General features: G+C 46.1%; 1 protein-coding gene across 1 annotated transcript; it reads left to right on the top strand.

Annotated features, from left to right (window-relative positions):
- The first annotated feature begins 9,683 nt into the window (after positions 1-9,683).
- Positions 9,684-12,131, top strand: LOC140426777 (alpha-2Db adrenergic receptor-like). The gene has a single exon (XM_072511936.1). The coding sequence runs from the start codon at positions 10,054-10,056 to the stop codon at positions 11,314-11,316; it is 1,263 nt and encodes a 420-aa protein (XP_072368037.1). The 5' UTR covers positions 9,684-10,053; the 3' UTR covers positions 11,317-12,131.
- The last annotated feature ends 416 nt before the right edge of the window (positions 12,132-12,547 follow it).

Below are 12,547 nucleotides of genomic sequence, written 5' to 3'. Positions count from 1 at the left end.
GGACCTTCAAGCAGCTATTGGATAGGTACATGGATGACGGTAAAATGATATATGATTTATTTGTTCTTAAGGGCAGCACGGTAGCATTGTGGATAGCGCAATTGCTTCACAGCTCCATGGTCCCAGGTTCGATTCCGGCTTGGGTCATTGTCTGTGCGGAGTCTGCACGTCCTCCCCGTGTCTGCGTGGGTTTCCTCCGGGTGCTCCGGTTTCCTCCCACAGTCCAAAGATGTGCGGGTTAGGTGAATTGGCCAATGATAAATTGCCCTTAATGTCCAAATTGCCCTTGGTGTTGGGTGGAGGTGTTGAGTTTGGGTATGGTGCTCTTTCCAAGAGCCGGTGCAGACTCAAAGGGCCGAATGGCCTCCTTCTGCACTGTAAATTCAAAAATAATCTATGATTAATCTAGGACAAAGGTTCGGCACAACATCGTGGGCCGAAGGGCCTGTTCTGTGCTGTATTTTCTATGTTCTATGTTCTATGTTCTATCGTTGACGAGTACTCCCGTTCTCCCTTTGCCATCCCATGCCCTGACATGACCTCTGCCACCGTCAACAAGGCTCTGCACAGTCTCTTCACCTTGTTTGGTTTCCCCACCTCTGTCCATAGTGATCGGGGCTCCTCTTTTATGAGTGATGAGCTGTGTCAGTTCCTGCTTAGCAAGGGCATCGCCTCAAGCAGGACAACCAGCTACAACCACCGGGGAAATGGACAGGTGGAGAGGGAGAACGCGACGGTCGGGAAGGCCGTCCTTCTTGCCCTACGGTCTAGAACATAGAACATAGAACATTACAATGCAGTACAGGCCCTTCGGCCCTCGATGTTGCGCCGACCTGTGAAACCACTCTAAAGCCCATTTACACTATTCCCTTATCGTCCATATGTCTATCCAATTACCATTTGAATGTCCTTAGTGTTGGCGAGTCCACTACTGTTGCAGGCAGGGCATTCCATGCCCTTACTACTCTCTGAGTAAAGAACCTACCTCTGACATCTGTCCTACATCTATCTCCCCTCAATTTAAAGCTATGTCCCCTCGTGCTAGACATCACCATCCGAGGAAAAAGGCTCTCACTGTCCACCCTATCCAATCCTCTGAGCATCTTGCATGCCTCAATTAAGTCACCTCTTAACCTTCTTCTCTCTAACGAAAACAGCCTCAAGTCCCTCAGCCTTTCGTCATAAGATCTTCCCTCCATACCAGGCAACATTCTGGTAAATCTCCTCTGCACCCTTTCCAATGCTTCACATCCTTCCTATAATGCGGTGACCCAGAATTACACGCAATACTCCAAATGCGGCAGCACCGGAGTTTTGTACAGCTGCAATCATGGCCCCGAAACTCAATCCCTCTACCAATAAAAGCTAACACACCGTACACCTTCATAAAAACCCTCTCAACCTGGGTGGTAACTTTCAGGGATCTACGTACATGGACACCGGATCTCTCTGCTCATCCACACTGCCAAGAATCTTACCATTCACCCAGTACTCTGTCTTCCTGTTATTCCTTCCAAAATGAATCACCTCACACTTTTCTGCATTAAACTCCATTTGCCACCTCTCAGCCCAGCGCTGCAGTTTACCTATGTCCCTCTGTAACTTGTAACATCCTTCCGCACTGTCCACAACTCCACCGACTTTAGTGTCATCTGCAAATTTACTCACCCATCCTTCTACACCCTCCTCCAGGTCATTTATAAAAATGACAAACAGCAGTGGCCCCAAAACAGGTCCTTGTGGTACACCACTAGTAACTGGACTCCAGTCTGAACATTTCCCATCAACCACCACCCTTTGTCTTCTTCCAGCTAGCCAATTTCTGATCCAAAATGCTAAATCACCCTGAATCCCATGCCTCCGTATTTTCTGCAGTAGCCTACCGTGGGAACCTTATCAAACGCTTTACTGAAATCCATATACACCACAGTCTAGAAGTCTCCCAGTCTCCCGCTGGCCGGAGGACCTTCCCGATGCGCTCCACTCCATCCGGTCGCTTCTGTGTACTGCCACCAACGAGACCCCTCACGAATGTTTGTTGGTCTTCCCTCGGAAGTCCACCTCAGGGGTCTTGCTCCCGTCCTGGCTGACAGTCCCAGGGCCCGTCCTCGTCCGGAAGCATGCGAGGAGCCATAAGTCAGATCCCCTGGTCGAGAGGGTTCTGCTCCTCCATGCAAACCCACAGTATGCCTACGTGGCACACCATGACGGGCGGCAGGACACAGTCTCCTTCAGGGACTTGGCACCTGCAGGTTCCCCAGTGTATATCACCAACACGCCCACCCCTACACCGTCTACCACCATCACCACCACTCGACTGCCTCGGGACTTGGCACCGGCAGCCTCCCCATTGACCATTACCACCACCCCCGCCCCTACACCGTCACCCTCTCTGTCGGCTCATCGGGATGAAGAAGAAGACAACACGCTTCCGGCGTCGAAGGTCTCGACACCCGTGCCCACACCACAGCCGGGACTGAGGCGATCACGGCGGAAGGTTAAAGCTCCTGTCAAACTCAATCTGTGAGTCCTTCACTCACCAAACTTCACTCCTGCTGGACTTTTTTTTTAACAGGGGGTGAATGTGGTAAACCACGTTCCACTGTTACTCACTGCTGTATATATATGTTCACTGTTATTGTTTGTTCCATTGTTACTTACTGTTGTTGTTGTTGTTGCTTCTGTTGGCTCTGCCTGTGGCTCCGCCCCTCGGGCTTTGTATATAGTTGGCTGATCTGTGGCCCTGCCCCCAGTGAGGGATCAGCAGTGGGCAGGCACACATCTCAGTGTATTAAATTCCACAATTTAGTTCTCTAACTCGCTTCATCAATTATTGATGGTCCATCACCCTGACAATAGTTTCTTTCTTTACAGTCGTACGATTTATTGTGTCAGAAGGTTATGGTTTACATCCTAAGAATACGAGTCCTGATCTCGGCTAGAACTCCAGTGTAGTAGTGGAGCTTAGCACTGCCACAGGTACCACTTTTTAAACTTATTTACTTAAGTGGCAAAAAACAATCACATGGTATTATTTGATGCAGAACAGCCGGTTCTGTTGATTCCCTGGACGATTTCCTCCTTCAATTAACACCACCACCACAGATTATATGATCATTTATTCATTAGCGGCATTTTGCCAAGAACTTTTTAACTGCTGCATTTCTCCCGAGAATAATAGTGACTGCACTTAAAAAGCAATTATTAAATTACTTTGAGAAGTCCTGTGGTCATGATCAGATGCTATATAAATTCAAGTTCTTTCTTCATTGAAAACAAGTATCAGGACGAAATGAGTGAACTAGATTACTGCAAGGTCTTTTCACAGTTGTGAGCTTGGTCAAGTCCAGTACATGGTATGTATAAAGAGAGATCTCTTCTCTTGCCGAGCTGTTTTTGAGCATGAGTGACAAGAAGGTGAGGTAGAGTACAAAACAAGTGTCTGCACAGTGAAAAAAAGCTCAAGGAGACTATGGAGAAGATACAAGTGAGGACTGAATAAATGCTTTTATCTGAACACGAGATGCATTATGAACAAAACCTGGAATCTCAAAGGGATTGTGAAAACACAGAAGAGAGAATTCTATATGCATGGATAGAGATGGTTAGGATATCAAGGAAAATGGAAATGTCTTGCTGGAGCTAAGGAAAAAGCAGCAATGGATTTGAGCAATGCATGACTAAGATAATGAATTGTCAGTACAAAATCCATTTCTAACCATTCGGGTGTAAACTGCATCCATTTAATGGAAAATCCTCCCTAATGCTTCAGGGATCTTAAGATGAAACTCTCCAGCACTGGCCCTTGCTGACAGCAGGTTTGTTGACTCTACAATTCAAAAGTCATACAACTTCTTATGACAGGCAATCACAGCACAATAAAAGTTGAGATAATTTATCAAATGGTGCTGCAGAGACCCGGAATGAAGTAAGCGATTTCAAAGAAAGCAATTTTCAATAGGATGAACAGTTCACTGAAAGATATTAACTGGAGGATAAATGGAAAACTTTTAGAACAAGTGCATACCAAAGAGCAATAAATGCATGCTACATAAGCAATACCAAAAAAGAATGATTAGAGAAATTAAATTGCAAGAAACTGCTAAGCCTATGAGGTGAAGAAAGGGGAAATAACGTAAGGATGTGAAAAGGTCACGAGGACGGAACATAGCAAAGAATGTGAAAAACTATCTATTTCTGGGGTGGCACCGGGCACAGTGATTAGTACTGCTGCCTCACAGTGCCAGGGAGCCAGCTACAATTCCAGCTTCTGTATGTTTGGAGTTTGTACTTTCTACCCGTGTCTATGTTGGTTTCCTCGGGGTGCTCCGTTTTCCTCCCACAGTCCATAGATGTGCAGGTTAGGTGAATTGCCCATGCTAAATTGCCCCTTAGTGTCCAGGGATGTGCAGATTAGGTTCTGGGTAATGGGGATAGGGTGGGGTGGACGGAGGAGTGTAAATGGGTAGAGTGCTCTTTTGAAGGGTTGGTGCAGACGCGATGAGCCGAATGGCCTCCTTCTGCACTGTTGGGATTCTTTGATTCCCAAAGCTATAATATTACAATAGTTAGGTAGTCAGAAACTTAATAAATAAGTGGCGTAATAATTGAAGATGAAAAGAAAATAGCAAAATTAATTTTCTCTTGTTTGTGCACAGCATGTGGCAAGGGCAATATTTATTACCCATCCATAATGAACATTGGGAGTATGATTTGAACAGCCTTCTCAAACCATTGAAGTCCATGTGGTGTAAGTATACCCACAGCGTCATTAGGAAAAGAGTTCCAGGATATTGATCCAGCAATGATAAAGGGACACTGATATATGTCCAAGTCATGTTGTTGTTTGACCTAAAGGAGAACTTGTGGTGGTGTTCCCAGACATGCACCTGCTGTTGGGCGGCATGGTAACACAGTGGTTAGCACTGTTGCTTCAAAGCGCCAGGGACCTGTATTCAATTCCCGTCTTGGGTCACTGTCTGTGCGGCGTCTGCACGTTCTCCCCGTGTCTGCGTGGGTTTCCTCCGGGTGCTCCGGTTTCCTCCCACAAGTCCTGAAAGATATGCTTGTTAGGTGAATTGGACATTCTGAATTCTCCTTCAATGTACCCGAAACGGCGCTAGAACCCTATTTTGATGACAACAGTCTTGAGAGATTTTTATATCTATAAACTGTTAGAATCCTTCATTTTGATTCCCCTTTGTTCCCATTTCATATATTTTATCTTTATTGTCTTTGTTGTTCTGTGGACCCATATCCGGAATGTGCCATTCAGGAGTGGACTCAAGCTGAAGCAGACTGCTGGTCAGGACAGTATGTTCCAGGTTTCGTTTTTGGAGAGGAGAAAACAGGCTCGTCGGTGTCGGGCGAATTTTAAAAACCAGCTTTGGAGGAAATTGGTTCAATTGACTAGCTGGCAATCTGTGGGGTGGCCAGGGACAGTGTTCTGGCTGACAACAGTCAGTGATTTGTTCCTGCGAGAGTTGGGTAGAATTGATTAGACCTTGAAAGGAGAAGGAGGAGTAGCTCTCTCTCTCTCGCTGCTGAAGTAAAGAATTGCTTTTTTGTTCTAAAACCAGTGAGTGGCTGGCACATCTTTACTGTAAACTTGAAATGATCTTAAATCTACAGAGAAAGTCGACAACTTTGCCAGAGAAAACCATCTCAAGCCCAGAAGGAAGAAATAACGAAACAAAAACTTGAACTCCAGAAAGGCATAACCAGAAGACATCCGAGAGCATCAGAAATCCTTTGTCCTTTTATTTAAACGTTATTTCCCTCACTCTTAACCATCCTTTCCCTCTATGTTGTCTTTCTGTGTATACGTCCCTGTAGAGGGGGGTGAGTTGGACAGGGGTGGGGGGTGGTTGTTGGGTAAGGGGTATTAGGTAGTCAGTTACATTGTCAGTTTAATTATATTACTGTTAAATAATTAAAGGTTATTTGTGTTGAAATTTACAAACCTGGTGACTGCAGTTTATTGGGCTTAGCCAAGATCCTCAGGTATTTTAAAATAACATCTAATTCCACTTGTGTTGCGACTCCAGGTCAAGTGGGGCTGGAATCGACCGTGTACTGGCCCAGGGTGTTGTGCCAAAACTTCCAGTAACATTACCACACAATGCCCTGCTACTCTTGGGGGAAATCTCACACAGACTTCTCTCTGAGGGTGGTGGCAAACTGCTGTTCACAGGTCTGCATTCAACACACACTATCTCGTTCAAGATCTCACAGTCACACACAACAGCCTTCAGTCTCACTTTAAACATGTTTATTCCCTTTGTTCTTCTACTCTGTTATTTCTACAATTCTTTGGAAGTTCCTCTTCCCAGAACTGATCAACCTTTAAGAAAATTATTTTATGGCTACTATATTTATAAAGTAAACTTACTATTTTGCTTCACCCATTTACAATCTCCCAAATGTTTATGTTTCCTTTAAAATCCAACAGTCAATTTTAAAATCACTTATCTTATCTGCCTAATGTCCGTTCCTGGTCAGGCTGTTTCCTGGGTATCCTGTTCATTGCCATTTTAACAACTTGTCTCCACACCTTCTATATTGATGTTTTGACCTTTGCAATCTGTCTGCAGTTTAACTAAACCGGTCACAAACATAAGCTTGTTTCCTAGTACATGACAATATGACAATGATATTGTGAAAAGAATTAAGAATTCTAATTTTTCTCACAAATGGAACTGCATAACTATTAGTGGGTATCCCCATTTCTTATCTTATGATGGAGGAAATATAATTGATGAAGGAACTGGCCCAAGGAATTCCTGTGTTGCCCTGGGGCTCAGATGATTGGCCTCCAGCAATCACAGTCATCTTCCTTTGAGCTCAACATGACTTCATCCAGGGGGAAGTTTCCACTGGGATCCAATGATGAATTAGTGTTGCCCTAATCCTAACTTCAATCCTGCATCCTAACCACCACCCAAGACTTATTTCCTAACATTGTACATCTCCATTTCTAGCTCACACACCTTGTCTTGGAAGACCATCTGTACTACCATACTTGTCTTTCACAATGTCCCATTCACTCTCCCTCCCTTCCACAGCTTAATTGCCCTTGAGTAGCTAGTGGTGGTGAGTCACTTTCATGAAGCACAGGAATCCATGTGGTGTACGTACACCCACAACGCCATTAGATAGGGAGCTCCAAGGCCAGTTACAGTGAAGCAATGGTGTTATAGTCCCTAAACAGGGAGCTTCAGGTGATGGTGTTCCCTTGCAGCATTTGCCTTTGTCCTATTAGACGATCGAAGCCATGGAATTGATAAGTGCTGTCTCAGGAAGCGTGGTGAGTTACTGAAGTGAAGAAAACCTCTGCCCCCAGCGAGTGAGTAGGGCCTGGAATGTGATGCCTAAGAGCATGGTGGATCAGGTTTCAATCGAGGCTTTCAAAATGGAATTCAACTGTTATCTTAGAAGGAAGAATGTGCAGGGTTATGGGGAGAAGGTGAGGGAATAGACTAAGTGAATTGCTCTTTCGGAGAGCAGGTGCGGACACAATGGGCTGAATGGCCTCCTTCTGCACTGCAGCAATTTTGTGATTCTGCGATTTGCATTCTTTTAAAATTATCCTTGCAGGCATCTTGTCTTGCCCACTTCCCAATCCTTGGTAATCTGCAGTGACCCCAGTGCTTCTAAAGGCTTGAATTCAAAATCCACTGTTCACAAAGCTCTCTAACTTTTTAGTTCCAGCTTGGATGACCCAGCTCCCTGCTATTTGTACCTCTAAAACTGCTCTTTGAAAATCAAAGCTGTTACTCCCGTGCAGTACTGAGGGAGCATTGCACTGTCAGCGGTGCAGACTGTTAAACCTGGGGCCCCATCTCAGGTAGATGGAACAGATCACACGGTACTATCTGGAAAAAGACAGGGGAGTTATCCCAAGATGTCCTGACTAATGCTTATCCCTCAAATCAACATCACACAAAAAAAACCCAGATTATCTGATCATCATCACATTGCAGTTTGTTGAAGTTTGCTGACTTCTGAGTTTCTTACATTACAGCCACTTCTAAAGGTACTTCGAAGCACATTGAGAGGTCCAGCCGTGAGCAGGACGCTGTCGAGCGGGGCAGCATGGTGGTGCAGTGGTTAGCACTGGTGCCTCATAGCGCCGAGGTCCCAGGTTTGATCCCGGCTCTGGGTCACTGTCCGTGTGGCATTTGCACATTCTCCCCGTGTTAGCGTGGGTTTCACCCCCACAACCCAAAGATGTGCAGGCTAGGTGGATTGGCCACGCTAAATTGCCCCTTAATTGAAAAGAATGAATTGGGTACTCTAAATTTATATTTTTAAAAAAGCACTGTAGAGTTCGACAGCACAGGAGGTCCTTCGGCCCATCGTGTTTGTGCCGGCTGTGCGTGCGAATTTCCACTTCCCCTTCACCCAACATGACAGAATCGTCCCCTTAATTTCCGGGCTCTTCTCTCCCTCAATCTTGCTCCTTGCTCCTGCTCTCCCAGCTCGAAGAGTCTCCTCAAATCCACCCTCCCACCACACACCTTTAGACTGGGTTATGCGGGGTCACCGCCTCTTTACCCATCGCTGGGTCCAGCTGTAAAAATGAAAGTTGCTGTTACTGTATTACCTTTGCTGAGCGTTATTTACAAACGAAGGTTTCCAGATTGCCATCGAGCGGGAATGAGCCTTTGAGGAAATCCGAACCGTGTGTGTGTGTGTCATGCTATTTACAAAGAGCGGATGCACCCGCTTGGAATTGATCAGTACACAGGCTTTAAAAAAAATATTATTTTGTATATCACAAGAGCTGCCGGTTTCTATTTTAATCAGGAAACTGTGACCTCTCTGATCCCAAGGATCATTTAAGAAAATGTACGGAAATGAATCAGAAACATCAACATTTCATATTGTTTATAAAACACGGTCAGTGCAACAAGCCTTTCAGCCGGGACACTGGCCAGGGAAGGAATCCGGGTTGGGGCGAGTTTTGCTCGACTCAATGCTATTTATATCCAGCGCTGTTATCCAGAACTCAGAATAGTTGTGCTCTCCCAGAACGATGAGAAACATTAAATGCAACAATATCGTTTCAGTCACACTTACCCCCCCCCCCCCCCAAAAAAAAAAACTTGTCTTCGGATGCAGGCAAACCCAATTATTCTACTTCAGTGTGAATTGGACCCATGTCAACCACACCCCCACCACACACATACACACAGCAAGCTTCCGTCAGCATTTAAATGATGAGCTCATTTTAACAAGCTTACAGCTGTAATTAACATTTTTCAAAAAAAAATCTACCTATTGTCCCAGTTCAAAATCATCTCGTCCTGATTTGGAGGGGGTAAGATCTGAAGTTATTTAAACTCAAGTGATTAATGCAAAACAGCGTCAAATGTTACGAATGCAGCAATGGGGAGTATTTATTCAGCTCGGTCTTTGACGTAGAGAAGACAAACTAAAAATCATCAGGGTATCATTAGCAAACATCTGGGCAACAAACGCTTTGTCTTAACTTGAGGTGTAAACTGCAGTGATTCAATGATTTACATCAGGGTCTCGCCGCCTTCTTGGCGGAACACTCACTCACTCTCGCAACACACACACACCACACTCTTTCAAACATGCTGCACTTATTATGAGAGCGAGGAAAAAAAATAATCATGTTGAAGTCGAACACTGGTTGGTTGGCCCATGAGGTTGACGTCAGGGTCTGGGAGCTTTGTAAAAAAAAGGTTGAGCGAGTAGAGAGAAATACAAATTGCGAGAGTTATATAGGAGCATTTGGGAAATTCCCCCTCCTCCGCCAGAACACCAGCAGCTCCTCCCAGAGTGAGAGTGAGAAGGGGGGGGGGAGAGAGAGAGGACACCCCCAAGCTGGGATTACAGAACCGACTTCTTTCACTTCACCATCCGAGACGCCCCCGGGAGCTCTGAGCCTTCAATGCCAGCGTCCAGGCGAGGAGGGATGGAGGAGGCGAGAGGGAAGGCTTTGAGTGTCGGTGGAAAGGGGGACGGCCAGTCTCGGCGGCTGAGCCCGGAGCTGAGAGGCTGGGAGGCGGCCCGGCCAATGTGATGGACATGGAGGCTTGCGGGCAGCCTGCGGAGAACCGATCCGGAGGAGTGAATGGCAGCGAGTCTGAGAGGCTAGCCCCTCACTACAGCCCGGCGGCCACTGCCCTGGTCAGTCTGGTGGTCACCCTGATCATCCTGCTCATCATGGTGGGCAACATCCTGGTGGTGGTGGCCGTGTTTACCAGCAGAGCTCTGAAACCCCCCCAGAACCTTTTCCTGGTGTCTCTGGCCTCGGCTGACATCCTGGTGGCTGCACTGGTCATCCCTTTCTCTCTGGCCAACGAGGTGATGGGCTACTGGTATTTCGGGAGTGTTTGGTGCGGTATCTACCTGGCTCTCGATGTCCTCTTCTGCACCTCCTCCATCGTGCATCTCTGCGCTATAAGTTTGGACAGATACTGGTCAGTAACCCGTGCAGTCGAATACAATCTAAAGAGAACTCCCAAACGCATCAAGTGCATGATTGCCATAGTGTGGCTCATCTCTGCAGTCATCTCCTTCCCGCCCTTGGTCACCATGGACAGCAGTAAGCAAGGGTGCTGTGAACTCAACGACGACACCTGGTACATCCTGTCTTCTTGCCTGGTGTCTTTCTTCGCCCCCTGCCTGATCATGATCCTGGTCTACTTCCGAATCTACAGGGTGGCCAAACAAAGGACCTCGGTGGTGTCGGTGGCCAGGAACGGGGTGGAGAGACACGGCTCCCAGTCGGAGACCTGCTTCGCCGGCAAGGGCAGGGCGGAACCGGAGAGCCCCAGCAGCCAGAGCTCGTGCAGCAACCCCAGGCAGGAGGAGCTGGAAGACATCGACCTGGAGGAGAGCTTCTCCTCCGAGGCGAAGCCCAGGGGCTCGAGCCGGTGCCCCGAGCCCAGGAAGGGGCAGGGGCAGCAGCCCGCCCCGCAGCACAACCGCTTCTCCTGGGCCAGCAACAGGGCTTCCCAGCTATTCCTGGAACCCAGGAAGCGGCCCGTCTCCAAACTCAGCAAGAGCAAAGTGGCCCAGCTGAGGGAGAAGCGCTTCACCTTCGTGCTGGCCGTGGTGATCGGGGTCTTTGTGCTGTGTTGGTTCCCCTTTTTCTTCACCTACAGCCTGAAAGCGGTCTGCAGGGAGAGCTGCTCCGTCCCCGACCCCCTCTTTAACTTTTTCTTCTGGATTGGTTACTGCAACAGCTCTTTAAACCCCATCATCTACACAATCTTCAACAGGGATTTCCGAAAGGCCTTCCAAAAAATCATTTTCAAGACCAATAAACGTCCTTTGTAACAGTCGTATGTAAATCGGATGTGGCTGGTGCCTTTATGTGGTGTGTGCGTGTGTTGTATTATGGTGTGTATTTGCTGTTTACCTAAATATATTTAGATAGTTTAAAAAAAGCTAATATTAAACAAAATAAACGTTATTAACAGATAAAGCTGCACCTAATAGATTTTTATTTCAAAGGCAGGAGGGCTGGAAATGTGATTTTGAAAGACGATTTTGTAGTCACTGACACGGGAGACCCACAGGGACATACTTTTCAACCAGGGTTATGCATGGTGTGTTTGTAATATGGGAAAAATCCGTCTGAGCACTTATTTTCAAAGCAATAGTGGCAGACTGGTGAGGGGTTGTGGATGGGACAGATATGCAGTGTGCATGAGGTGAAAACAAACCGAGTTCTTTTATATTATCCACTATGGATTATAGCAATGCCAATTAATAATAATACCTTCTTAAACTGGGTCACCATCCTGCTATGTCCATCCTGCTATGTGTGACCTATCTTTTCCTAGAGACTTCAGAATTAAGTGGGGTGCTTTTTCCACGGGCAGGTGCAGACTTGATGGGCCGAATGGCCTCCTTCTGCACTGTAAATGTTATGATTCTATGAATAATAGTGGTTATTGTCAAAATTAATTTGTGCTGAAGTGGATTTACAGATGTTTGGGTATGTGTCAAGTATATGAATCGACAGATTGAGGTTAGTGATAGAACTCAGCCATCTAACCTGATGCCCATGTAAGGTCAGGTACATTAACTAAATTGAGTTTTCACAGTTCAATAAAAAAAACCAGAATAATAAAGGGTTTCTCTCTGAAGCGCCAATGTTTTGAAATCTAGTTATTGTGCTGTGCAATATGAGCCATTGCTTAACATATCCTTTTGAAACAGGTTAATGACTGTTAAAGCACAATTGAATTAATTTGTGCAAACACATTAAGCTCTCACAAAGCAACATCGCACAGCATAATTTCTGCCTCCAAACTATAAATTGCGACCCTGCTTTACTTCTAGGTCAGTTGACCATTCCCTTTCTGAATTATCTTCAATCAAAGTCTTGTCTTGTTTAAATGAGGTTTTCTCGCCGAAGGACAATTCTTGCATAATCTTTAATCCTTAGAAGAAATGTGATTGAATTGTAAAATGTCCTGAAGTAATCCCTGGAGAAAAAGGGTGAATGTATCATTATGTTATCTGATTTGGGGGGGGGGGGGGGGGTGGGAAAGCAAAAATT

Source organism: Scyliorhinus torazame, chromosome 7 (genome assembly GCF_047496885.1).
Source record: "Scyliorhinus torazame isolate Kashiwa2021f chromosome 7, sScyTor2.1, whole genome shotgun sequence".
Lineage (NCBI taxonomy): Eukaryota > Metazoa > Chordata > Chondrichthyes > Carcharhiniformes > Scyliorhinidae > Scyliorhinus > Scyliorhinus torazame.
Note: the sequence above shows the minus strand (reverse complement) of the source record. Positions and strands in the feature narration are given on the sequence as shown.